Source organism: Pseudorca crassidens, chromosome 5, assembly GCF_039906515.1.
Source record: "Pseudorca crassidens isolate mPseCra1 chromosome 5, mPseCra1.hap1, whole genome shotgun sequence".
NCBI lineage: Eukaryota > Metazoa > Chordata > Mammalia > Artiodactyla > Delphinidae > Pseudorca > Pseudorca crassidens.
In genome coordinates this window covers 120,342,497-120,356,111 of record NC_090300.1, presented here as the reverse complement: position 1 = coordinate 120,356,111, position 13,615 = coordinate 120,342,497, and the positions used below count along the sequence as shown (strand labels likewise).

General features: G+C 36.5%; 1 protein-coding gene across 1 annotated transcript in view; it reads right to left on the bottom strand.

The window, feature by feature from the left end:
• Positions 1-2,073, bottom strand: part of LOC137225327 (multidrug resistance-associated protein 1-like) — a 78,323-nt gene extending 76,250 nt beyond the window's left edge. Inside the window, exon 1 of the mRNA XM_067739223.1 lies at positions 1,831-2,073. Coding sequence (XP_067595324.1) covers positions 1,831-1,902 — 72 coding nt within the window. The 5' untranslated portion in view covers positions 1,903-2,073. The remainder of the gene's footprint in view (positions 1-1,830) is intronic.
• Between the last annotated feature and the right edge of the window lie 11,542 nt (positions 2,074-13,615).

Sequence of the window (13,615 nt, the reverse complement as noted above, 5' to 3'; positions counted from 1 at the left end):
TGTTGCTGTTTGCTGCTGCTTAGAAACACCTTTCTTCTTGTCCACTTCCTTGTACTTCACGTCTCCTGGCTACATCTTACTTGTGGTCCAATCCTCTGTAGGATTTATTGCCTTTGGTGATTCCTCTCCTCCATCCCAACCTCCAATGCTCAGATTCTTGTTCTGTGTTAACATAGTTTAAAGGCTCTTCAGATCTGCCCTCTCTGAATTTACCCTCACTCTTACCTGACTATCCAATCATTTGCCTACAGGTACTTCTCTCCTGCTAGACTTAGTTTCTCTGGAGGACAGAAGCTATGTTTGATCTACATTTATATTTCCAGGGCCCAGCTCATAACATGTTCTAGATGAATGAATATATGAATGAATGAATGTTAATCACTGCCAATAAAAATTTTTAGAGGTTTTCTATTCATGGGTCACTATGCCAGCCCTAGAAATTCAATCAGAAGGTCAAGTTCTTGGCTTACAGGTCAGGTTGGGATTTTTATCTGAGATCTATTATGTCAAAAATATAAAGTCTCAGCAAGGAAATGTAATCATACAAGGTTTTCAACATGCTTTGAAGCCATCAATTTTTTTTTAACTTGGCATCATAGAAGTAACAAATAGAAAATGAGTATTTTCAATCTTGCCCAAATGGATTCTTGGTCCATAAAGCTATTGAGGTTGAGTAATAGTCAAGGAAATAAACATTGTTGGAATCTTAGAGGAAGAATCCACTAGAATTGGGGGTGAGGGAATTGTTTGAGTTTTATAATTTCCCACCCCACCTATTTGTAATTCACTGCCTTTGGCCACCTCTGTGGTTAGACTAATGATCAGTTAAACCAGTGTGCCTGATTAAGCCTTCTACGTCTAAAATAAAATAGGTATATTGTCCTGGTGGAGCGCTTGCACATTTTTAAGGGACTTATTCAACGCCTATATTTTATAGATTTAAATAAAATTTGCTTTACTTTTAAAGAAATTTATAGTTTCATATGTAATCAGAAGAATAGCTGTCATATTCATTTGACACTTGGAGTTAATAACAAAAGCCAGGATTAGAACAAGGTCCTCTGAAATCTGAATCTGAAATCTTTTTTTTTTTTTTTCCTTTTTAGTACTACAGAACTACATGTGTTAAGGGCTAGATCTAAGACCCGGTCTTGTGAGGTGATGAGAAGTAAAACAAAGAGAATTTTTATTAGGGAAATTGCTCCTGATACACAACTGCAGGTTTCATTTCCCTGTACCACTGCCTTAGCACATGACTTCTATTGTGAAAGGAGCACGTGTTATGGGGGCCAGGGGGGAGGGTAGCAAGGCACAGTCAAATGTCTGCAGTTTTTGGATTTGCCCCAGGCCTCAGTGTCCCAACACCATGTCAGTTGACACACAGAGTTTAGTTATCCCAGATCTCTCCTGTAGTTTTAACAGGCTCTATCACTGGTTTTAGAGTCCCATCCCAACCTCTACTCCTTCAGCAGAAGTCAGGTCCATTCATTCCTTTCTCAAATATTTGCTTCTGTTTGCAAACAGTGGAGTCACTTAGACCTTCAAAGATGCTGCTTTCTCTTCCAGCAGCCACCTTGACTGAGATCGCGCTGGCTGAAGTTTCACACCATCCTGGGGTCTGATCTCAGCTCTCCCGACTGTGTGTGTGTGTCTGTGTGTGTGCGTGCGCGTCTGAATCTGTGCTGTCCCTGTGTGATTACGACAAAAACAGGGATCTAAGACACCAGTTCGCGTTTCAGGGTGTGGACAATCAGCTCTCCCCGCTTCCCCTCGCCGCCAGATTGGCCAGAAAACCGTCCCGCCTCCCGCACCTCCACCGGGAATCTTTACCTGCGCCTCGGGGCCTCGGGGGAGCCGCTGGTAGGAGCCAATGGCGCTCCACCTCCCCAAGCTGGAAAACATGGTCCGCGCGGGCTCCCGGCGACGGGAAGCGTATAGAGGTCCGCGGCTGTCACCTCTCTTGGCTGGGGATGGTCAATTCGGCGCCTGGAAGGTGGGAGGACGCGAGCACTCGGCCCGGGAGTCAGCTGTCGCCCTACCCTCCACCCGCCCTTCCAGCGAGCGCCCTGGGCGGCGGCGGGGAACGGAGGGAGGAAAGGGCGGGGCGGAGCGGGAAGAAGTGGGACCTTCTGCAGAGGCCAAAGATCTCTGCCTTTGGGGGAATTTGCACTTGACTCGGTAATTCTCAATTTCCAGGATTGCTCTGTTAGAAAATGTGTCCCTTTATAATAGAAGCAGAAAGCTCTTTCTTCCTTGGGATGACATTTAGGTGTTTGCAAACAGTGTTAACAGCTGTCCCCTACAGAAAATTGTTAAGGACAACAGGTTTCAGTAGAATTTTACAGAGTGAACTAAACTGCAAGGGCTTTAAAATTAGAAACTAATGAAATGCTTCCCTTAGTATTACAAAATAATAACAGTATAGGGAATCTAAATTTTACTTTTCAAATTAATCATAAAGCTATGTAATAAATGGGAAAACTTCGTAGTATAGGATTAGCAAAGAACTAAATGAAATACATGACATAAATGGGGATATGAAAATTAAGAAGAATAGCATTTTGACTTTTAATAAATATTGATGGGACATAACCTTGTATAAATAAGTATTGGTGTATGCAACAAATCACTTTCCATGAGATGTGTCTAATGAAATAGTTTGTTTCAGTTCAGTAAGAAGGTGAAATAACAGAAGAGGGAGTAATTTTAAGAATTCTGTATAATGAGGATAAGGCCATGTGATAATTTTACAAGGATGGGTATTGTGTTTGTATTATGATTCAGGACCAAGGAACATTCTGTCTGCTTCTTGAAATTAATGTTAGAGGTAAGTGGAAAGAATTGAGTATATAGGAAAAGAAAAGGCCAGCATCCTTGAGAAAGGCGTTCAAAAGATGTTACTTACCGGGAGTTTTAGCCTGCCCACAGAATGGGTCAAACTGAGGTACCAAAAATGTCTACATGAGGATTAGACCAAATGATAGCTCATGGAATTAAAGTCCTGGGGAATATTTAGAACATTTATTTGGCTTTCTTCCTCCCTTCAGAGGGTATTTGTCTGGCCCCATGCAAAGAGGAAGTTGTAGATTTCACTTTAAAATAAATGTGTCTGTGAAGAATTGAGGTCGAAGTTCAGGACTTAGAAATTTTGTTTCATGTCTTCCAGAACTTTTCACAAATTCACATACCAATTTGGGGACATCTTTTACTCAGCAGCCTCAGCCTGAGGGGCCCTTTCTCCATCTGCACTTTTAAACTATTCACTCTGTGGATTCTTTGTGGAAAAGGCAAGGTGTTATAGAGATAGTTCCTGCTTTTTTCAGCTATAAGGAAAGAAGGAACTTGAACCTGAACCAGAGGGGGAAGCCAGGAAGAAGAAAAGGCCTGGAAATAGCTCAGGCTCCAAACTCAACATATGTCTACCTTCCTCCGATTGGAATTAATCCCCTCAGGAAAGGGCGGTTCTAGCAACTGGAAACAGACAGATTTTCATGAATACTCAGCTCTTTAAAGAGACCCAGCTCCTTGATTGGTGGGGAAAGAGGAATCCCTAAAGTAATGGAATAGATGAAGTTAGAAAGGCCTATAGGTGTGTTGGAGCTGGAGTGCTGGAGCCCCTACCCAAAGGGATTGAGGGAAACATCTCTGGCAGCCCCACAAAATTACATTTTAATCTCAAGCTTCCGAAAAGGAGATACAAGATAAGACTGTGCTAATGAAAAGGAGGGCATGAGTTTTGGGGTGTTTGCTTGTTTTTAAGAAAGAAATTACAGTTTTTATTGCTTCAGTGGTTAGTTAAGGAAAACTCAGTGAACTATTCAGATTTGTCTGAGGAACAGAAAATATTAAATAAAATGACCCTGGCATAAACAAACCTTATCACAAAATTAGCATTCTGATTCACTGAATTCTCATGCTAGCTGAATTGTGAAATAAATATTTCCTTTTGCAGCAAAAAAAAAACAAAAATCATAGACAGGTAAGGAGTGGAACGTATTTTATGTCACAATATTCAATTTTTTAGGCCGCTGGAAAGATTCCTTAGTAGGGTTCTTACCTTTCCAGGGATTCTGCTCTACTTTACACGTTCTGCAGGCACTGTACCTCACCCTTTCTTGTTGAGGAGAGCCTCATCGATCAGGGTCAGAATCCCTGAGACTGATTAAAAGTAAAGCTGAAAGAAAGAGCTGGCTGTTTCCTATTGTTACCTGGGCATATGGTTGTCACCGTGGCAGAAAGGGGACAATTCTTTTCTTCAAGGTGATTGCAGGTTATATCTTCATGGGAGGTGAGGGATGGAATAGACGTTATTTTCTTTGTTCTTGTTAACCTTGGTATTAAAATTGAATTCACAACTCTTCGGTTCTTGGCATACTATCATCATTTTGTTAAGGACCATTTTTATTTTATTTTGTTTTACTTATATTTCCCCACCTTCCTATCCATTTTCCCCACCACAAGTCAACTGATCTGGAGTAACACATAAGTATCTTTTCAATTCAACTTCTACACATTTATTGAGACACTTCTTTATATTTAAAAACGCTATGGTGCTGTTTCACCTGTTTCAAATATATATACAAATGGTATTTTCCTACAAAGTTATTGCAATACACCTCCCTCCCTCCCCGCATATTTTTTCACTTAACGTTATTTGTAGAGCATCTACCCACGTGAGGCTACTCACACATTGTTCCTGACTGCTGCGTGATGTTTTGTTCTATGCAAATACTGCAATTTCCAGGAACTCAGAATGTGATTGAGCACACAGGCTCCAAGGTAAGACTGCAGATGCAAGTCTGGCACCACCATTTACCAGCAAATCATTAACACCTCAGGGCTCACTTTCCCATTTATAAAATGGAACAGTACTGCCTTCCTCATAGGTTTGTTGTAAGCACTGTGTGATTTATTCATGTAATAAGTAAAGCATTTAGAACAGCAAGGGCACATGGTAAATATTGCATAAATTATTATGATGATTATTACTTAGCTAGTCACTTAGTGAACAATATGTAGGCTAACTCCAACTGTTTTCCCTCGTGGTTAGTGCTGTAAGGACTCTCTTCAGGACTGATATTACATTTTTCTTAGATCAAGGGTTCTCAATTTTTGGACTCAGGACTTCTTCACATTCTTGAAAATTATTGACTACCCAAGTAACTTTTGTGTGTGTGGAGCAGCTCTACTGATATCTATGTTAGAAATTAAAATTTTAAGTGTAAAAATATTTATTAATTATTTAAAGATAACAATAATAAACCCATTACATGTTTTCGTAAATGCTAAAAATTAAAAACAAAGATTACAGGATTCTCAGGATATATTCCAAATCCACCACATCACAGAGGAGGTGACCAAGTCAGGAGAAAGTTTGATGACTTTCCCAACATTACAGTCATAAGGAAAACTGAGGAAAAACATCCGATTTCCTTGAATCCAGGATTCTTTTTGTTTCTTTTTTCCACTTTACCCATCTGATACCCTTTCATTTTGCCCCAAGTAGCTACTGATTTGCAAACATAAGAGAGAAGATGCAAAGTCTGCTCATTTTTACACTAACAAACAGTAGCACAGTTTATTTGTGATTATTTTTGTTACGATCCTAAAGTTGTATCCACATGACTTGGCAAAAAAAGGAATTTCCAAATATTTTCCAAAAAATTTCTTCGGATCTCCACTGCATTTTGCTGAATGCTGTTCTTTACTTAACTAATATATTTCACAAGCATCAATTTAGTACCTCTGTGTGCTAGGCATTCTGGAAGGTGCTAGAAATGTAATGAATCATTCCTGTCCTCGTCAAATTATGCACTAGTGGGAGAGACCAAGAAGAAGCAAGTACACCAAAAATAAATAAATAAATAACTACAAAAATGTACAGTGCAATGAAGAAAATGAACGGGATGCAATATCAGAGAATAATGAACCAAGACAGGCACCTCCTTCCAGACTAGTTTGGTGAAGGCTCACAGGTTATGACATGATAAATACATTGTAGGGAGCCATAAAAATAGCTGGAGGCAAACTATTTCAGGTAAAGGAATACTATGGACGGAAGCCTGAATTCTTCTTTGTGTTTGTTTTTTCATACATTTTAAGATGTAAATTACTTGAAAAATATAATCTTCCCATGACTAGGTGTTGCTATACCTGCAGCAGGGCTGTATTCTTTATTTCTCCACCTTCCTTCCCCATCATCATCTGAAGCATTATTTGATTTGTAAGGAGGTAAATAGGGGATAAAGTCCACATTTACTGTACTTAAATGAACATTTATTGAGCCTTCTCCCACATATCTGTATGGGATTCTTTCCGGACATTCTGTACATAATGCATTTCAAATAGATTTGAATATTTTTGCTCAAACTCATGTAGGATGCTAGAACCGAGCCCGGGAGGACTTTAAAAACTTAATAATAGCTAATATGTATAGTGCATTTATTACATGTCAAGTATATACTAAGATACTTACATTCAATATCTAATGAAGTCTACAAAACCAAACCCATGCATTTTTGAGAAAACAAATAACTTGTAAAGCGTCCTATGGCCGATAAGCCAAGAGTTGACCAGAAGCAGTTTTACCATCAAGATAGTCAGAAGGAAGGGAAACAGTGCACTCAAAACTCAAGAGCTGTGGTGGTTTATATGTACATTCATATTAACACAGCTAGGGAGGATGGTGTCAAAAGGGGTGGGGTTGTTACCATAGAGGAGGGTTCGAGGAGAAATACATTTTCTCACTGTGTAAACCCTGTCTTTCAAAGGCAGGGCAATGCCTGTGAATTAGGAATACTTTTCTGAATTTTCCATAGTTTAGGTGAATAGTCATTGAGTCATTCATCAGTTATTCATTGATTATCTATTATGGGATAGGTACTGTGCTAGGTGCTGGGTAAAAAAAGGGTGGGGAAGTAAAATCCTGTCTCATAACACTTACAGTCTAGTGTGTCTGGGGGAAGACAATAAATAGATAAATGAGGAAATGTTTTGATGTCAGATGGGAATAAATGCTACTGGGAAGAAGAATGAGGGGAAGAGGAAAAGGAATATGGATGATGTTGTTGCATACAATGTTGTTGTATGGTGATCAGCAAAAGACTCCCTGAAAAAGGGTCTTTCAGCAAACACCTGAGTAGAAAGAGGAACAAGGAATGTGGTATTTGGTAATATTCAAGGAAACCTTGACATGAAAACTTGCAAAACAGATGTCGACAGTTTGGAGAAAAGCTGGGACAACTGTGGGGCACTTTTCAGAATATCCACCTCACTATGGTTCTTGATGGCACAGTGGACGATATAGTGCAGACACAGAGGACCAAACAACCCTGATCCAAAGAAAGATTTATTAAAGTTGGATCTGAGTGTGAGGATGTTTTAGAAATATATCAGTTGACTTGGTTTGTTTCTATTTATCTTTTTTATGTAGGCACAATAGCGATACAATAAAACCACTGTCTAAAGTCTAAAGAAGCTCTCTAAAGAAGTATAAAATAACACATCTAATAGATAAGAGAACATTGTTTCATAGTTTCATTGGTAGTTTTATTGCTTTTTGGTTTTGTTTGTTTAAAAAGTATCATTTCAAAATAAGGTTAATATCGTTTAAGTACCTAGAAGTAGAAACAATAGAAACGCAGATGTAGAGAACGGAGTTGTGGACATGGGCGGTTGGGGGATGGTGAATAGGGAGATTAGGTTTGACATAAATACACTACCATGTGTAAAATAGATAGCTAGTGGGAACCTGCTGTATAGCACAGGGAGCTCAGCTCGGTGCTCTGTGATGACCTAGATGGGTGAGATGGGGGGCGTGGGAGGGAGGTCCAAGAGGGAGGGGATATATGTATACATATAGCCGATTCACTTCATTGTACAGCAGAAACTAACACAACATTGTAAAACAATTATACTTCAATAAAAAAAAAATCGTGTGTATTTAAAAGCTTGAAAAAGAAGTCACAACAGGTTGTGTACAATTTCTGCCTCTTTCCCTATCCCCTCCTGGGCCAACATTCTCCTACTTAGAATCACTATCAATCTTTATCTGTTAAAGAAAAGGTGGTGGTTATGACACAAGAATGTAATCATTATCTTCCCATTAACATTAACAAGATGAATTTATGGGAAAAGGGTGAGCTATAGAAGAAAGTTTTATTAATTAGGCTGTAAAAATGGCATATTAATGAACAGAGAGAAATCAGAAAAGATTTAGATTTAGATTCTTCAGACTATGGAAGTGATTATCCTTAATCATAGTAAATTCCTACTAAAACATAGACACGGTTTCTCCCCCCCTCCAGTGATTAGTTGGGAATTAATTTAAGGATTAATGAGAAAATTTTATTTTTATTCAAATTTGTAAAAAATGGAGGAGAAAGTGAAAATATATTATTTAATATGTTAAATTTATCCCTTTTTAATGAGCTGAAACAATCTAATTAAATCTCACATTAATTTGAACTTAAATGTCAATATACTTATGTATATTTGGAAATAATAATTATATTATGAATATATTAAGCAAATTACCTAAATGTATTATCTCCGAATTTTATGACTTGAACATAAAAGATATTTTTTAAAAAAGCGAAGAAAAAAAATCACCAAAACTCCATATCCCCATGATGGTCACCCTATGTGTGATTTTCTGTGTAAGCACCATTATTGTAGTTAAGTGCATTTTACCAGGATTACATTTATGTTCTTCCTTTTGCTACAATGATTTCCTTTTGCTACATTATCTACATAATTATCACTTAAAAAAAATCAACCTACTATTCTATTGTGCTAATGCAGCAAATTTAATTAATGAAGTAATGTCGATTCTTCAAATTTTAGATTATTATCAAATTTTTACTGTCACAGAGGACCTAGTCATAAACCTCTTTGTGCAGAAAGTGTTTTTATCCACTTCTTTTTATTACTTCCTTGAAACAAATTACCAAGAATCATTAGTTCAGGAGGTTTAAAATTTTTATTGGCTCTTGGTAACTTTTGGCAACATTATGTAAAAGTACACTACTAACATTGTTTCCAAGTCATATTTATTTCTAAATTGATTTATTTACTTCATCAATTCTGCAACTCTCCTCTAGTTCTATGGATAATAATGATTGTAATGGTGTAAACACCACTAACAATGATAAATTTATCTAGTTCAAAACATGCCAGTCACTATTCTAAGCACTTAATATAGAATTGTAATGGAAAATTATAGATTTTGTATTTAAATATACTTGCATTTGATTACTTACTCTTTCACTAATTAGCACAGTGACCTTGGGTAAGTTACTTAACCTCTTTGAGATAAGCTTTCCCAGTCATACTATGCAAATAGTATTAAAAATCTTGCAGGATTTTTGAGAGGATTGTTTTTCTTAATTTTAAATTTCTTGAATTTTTTTTTTTTATTTAGCCCTTTAATCTGACTGGAATTTATTTCTGAACATGTTAAAATTTGTGTAACTTCTTTTTCTAAATTGTTAATTTTTCATAACATTGCTTATTAAATATTATCCCTTTGCCAATATTTAGTGATATGTACTTCCTTATATTTAAATTGTCATATACAATTGTATGTTTATGAACTTTCTATTCTTTTTCACTGATATATTTTCATGCCAACACAATAATACTTTAGTGATTATTGAATCCAAATATGTTTCATTCTTTAGCAGGCTATACTTTGCTTGCTAAACTCACGTTTTTTATTGTTCCATTTTTTCAAAGCACTATTTCATGGTTTTGAAAATTTATTTTTACCAGAAAATTTTAGAATTATTTTCTTGAGTTTCAAAATAAGTGTATGGGGTGGGTTTTGTTAAATGCATTCATTAACTTCAGGAGTACCGATATCTTTTCAATATAATCAAATTGTTAAGGCTTTGTGGATAGTTGCTGAATGTAAACAGGTGCAGCAGTCTCTGTAAATGAGACCGTTGGGGAGAGAGGGGCCCTCCAGTGCTCCTATTAAAATCAGTCGGCTTTAATAAATGTTTTCACTAGAACAAAACCCATGTGTGATTGTATCTACAGAATTAACTGAAATATATTAAATCGGGTCCTTTTTTGAAATATACAGGATATGCATTCTAAACTATTCCAGTTAAGTATAAAATTTGCAATCATATTTTAATTATCAAGAGTATAAATATTGGTATATTGAACCAGAATGTGGCATTCATAAAAAAGCATGAGGAAATTAATTCTGACTAATGAATTAAATCCTGATTTAACTGAAATCTGTTTCAATTTAATTACATATGCCCTCAGTGTCATGCTATTTAAATGGAAGATAATAACATGGCATTTTATAAAGTTGATTTGCATGAAATATTTAAATAAGAAAAAGGACAAACGTATCTTAAATGAATGGCCCAAGTTATACAGTACAATTTTAATATTTTAGACAGCTGTTCACAAAATTTAAATTTGTTAAATAATAGTAATGATGATAATTAATATTATTAGCATTCATTTAGTGCTTCCTACATGGCAGGCATATTCTAAGTGCTTTCTTTGTATTCATGTTATCTCAGAGTAAACTTATGAGGAAGAAATTATATGATCCTCATTTTATAATTGAGGCACAGAAAAATCTAAGAACCTTGCTCCAAATTATACAGAGTGAGTGTTTGAACCTGGGTTGTTCTCCAGAGACTGTGCTTTCAACCATTTTGCCCAGAACAGTTAAATCCTTTATATAGTCTATCTTTCTTCAACTTTGCTTAGCAATTGCTTTTGATTATCTATAGATTTGTAAATTTTAGCTGAAATCTTTTACAATATTTTGACTATTTATTTCAGCTGATGAGGGATTCCTAGAAAAGATCAAACAAGGCTTAATAAGTGTTCTTGTTCAGGATTAAAGGCTAATCAGAGAACAAAACAGTGAGCATATAGAATGGATTAAAAATAGAGCACAGCTTTCAAATATGACTTTTCAATTAAAAGTATGACATATGACTATAAAGTATTGCCCTTTTGCCCATATAACACTTTCTGATTTAATTTCAAGACTATTTTATGATTCTATAAAAATTGTATCAGTAGAATTGTATCAGTAGAGGTCTATAAAAGTAAGGTATTCGTTTGACCTTTATTCTTTCTACACCAAAAGTAAAATAAGTAATTACATTCAGCTCCTATATAGAAGCGGGGGCTGTCCAGCTCTAGCATTAACAATTGCAAATTCAGCCTTTACCTTTCTCTGGCCAAGGATGGCTGGTCGGGAGCAAATCATCAGCCAATAGGAGTCCCCCAAGTCAACTATATATGTTGCTTGAGCACCATCTTCTGGACACTTTAAATAGCAACCAATTTGGGAACACTAAGATACCAGAGCAACGTTTGAATTCCAAATATACTTCCCTTTATGCCCCTGTGTAGTAGCAATCCATTTCCACTAGCTCTTCAGAATTAATTGCCCAGGCAGAACATTCACCTCCTTCTTTGCCTACTGATTCGCTGGGATGAGGCGCTTCAAGTGGCCAGGTGGCAGGCTAAACTTCCTAATTTAATGGAACCATATTACTGGGTCTCCTGGTGGAATAATTCCTCCCTTGGGAACCAAGACCACTAAACTAGCAGAACCACAAATCCTGAGGTCCCTAAGGGCTCTGACACAGCTACTTAACTCTGCCATTGTAGTGTGAAAGCAACCATAGACAATGGTATGGCTGTATTATTACAATAAAAGTTTATTTAACAAATAAGCAGCAAGCTGAATGTGGCCTGTGGTTCATAGTTTACCAACCCCTGATATATATATATGATACATCTCATATATATATATATATCTCCCTGATTTTTTGGCAGATAGATAAAGATACATTTAGAGATAAACATGATAGATATAGAAATAAATTTCTAGTAATAAGGAGCGTCTACTTGGCTGCTGAGACTGTTTTATCTGCCACCATGAACCAATAACGCTTAAAAGCCCTGTGCTAATCTTTTTCTTAATAACTGTGGTGTGTGTACATGTCTGTGTGTGTGTATGCATGTTAATCTAAAATCTTCTGTGATAACTAAACTTATCCTGCTACTTAAGATTGTAAGATTGATTCAAATCCCAAATCCACATCTTATGAAATATTCAAGGGGCTCCCTAAGACTTCTGGGAATACCCAGCATAGTCTTAGTCAGTGTCATCTTTACTTTCAAACTCCTACTTTAACTAAATTAGAACAAATAATTTATTGCCACTTCTCCACGACGTGTTAACTCAAACAGTGAACTCAGAGTTTTCCTTATTTTCTACACACACACACACACACACACTTTACTGAAGGCCTTATCTGGCATATCTGACTTTACTGATGTTCTGGACAGATGACCTAGGTTGACCTAGACTGCAAAGTAAGAATTTGAAATAGAACATTAAACATTATCTCATGGTGCTTTCCACCAACAAAGGGTCCAGTCTCACGGCACTTTAATCAGCTCTCTCCCACACCATCCTATTCTGACACATTTTATTTTGTATTTTATATTTTATTTTACATTAACACAGTTCTGACACATTTTATTTTCCCAACTTCCTGCTAACTATTGCCCTCTAGTGGCTTCTCAAGGTGTTTTCCTAAACACAGACTTCTCACACCTAAAAAGAACTCAGGTGTCAGCTGTTCAGATCAACTCATCTTTAAACATTTTGTTTGCAATAGACCAAACCAGTATTCAGCATAGTCTTTATATAACTTTACTTTGTAACTCATTTAAGTTATTGAGTAATAATTAGGAAGATATTATTTCTCCACATAATTTGCCAAAATATGGCATCTCTGATAATAAATGATCTGTCAACGAACGATATCAAAAAAAGATATCTTCCAATAGGGTAATTCACTCGGCCACATTTCATAGTAGTTAATCTTATTTTGTGTAACACAAGAAATAATGAAAATTAGAAGGCTTAAAGGAACCATATTGACGTGTTTGTTGTTTTTGTTTTGTTTAATGGTACTGGCAACTGGATTTACTACCCATCTATAAAATTCTGTGGGCCAGAATACTATGTTTTAGTCTCAATGATCAGATCTCAGCCAAATACCTTTATAGACACTTGTGTGATTAAAAATATCTTTTGAAAGAAAGCTGTTCATTGTCACATTGTTCATTGTCCTTTGATACAACTCAGGTGGGCTCCCTGCCTGAGAGGGAATGTAGAGAGGACTCCTTATTTCTTGGAGCAGAGCTGTAACCTTGGCTTTTCTCCTGCTGGTCTTCAAAACAATCAAATATGTCAAGTATCTGCAGTTAAGACACATTATAGGCGCTTGTGAACAAGAGATCAGTATTCAGGAGTAAGCTCAGAGATGGAATATGAACTCAGGTATGATTCACAGAGGTCATGATGAGATATTTTTGACAAAGAGCACAGTGAGAGAAGAGCAAAGGGTCAAGGAGATTTATTGATCAGTCCTAAGATATACTGATTGCCCTTGACTATGCACCTTTTACTAGAAGCTCAATGTCTAAAATTTCTTGAGTTAAGACTCTCAGAGTGAAGTTTGATTTTGCTTAATATTTAGTTGACTACTTATTACGCTTTACTGGATTTGGTAATTCAGACCAAAAAAAAAAAAAATCCTCCACACAGGATTAG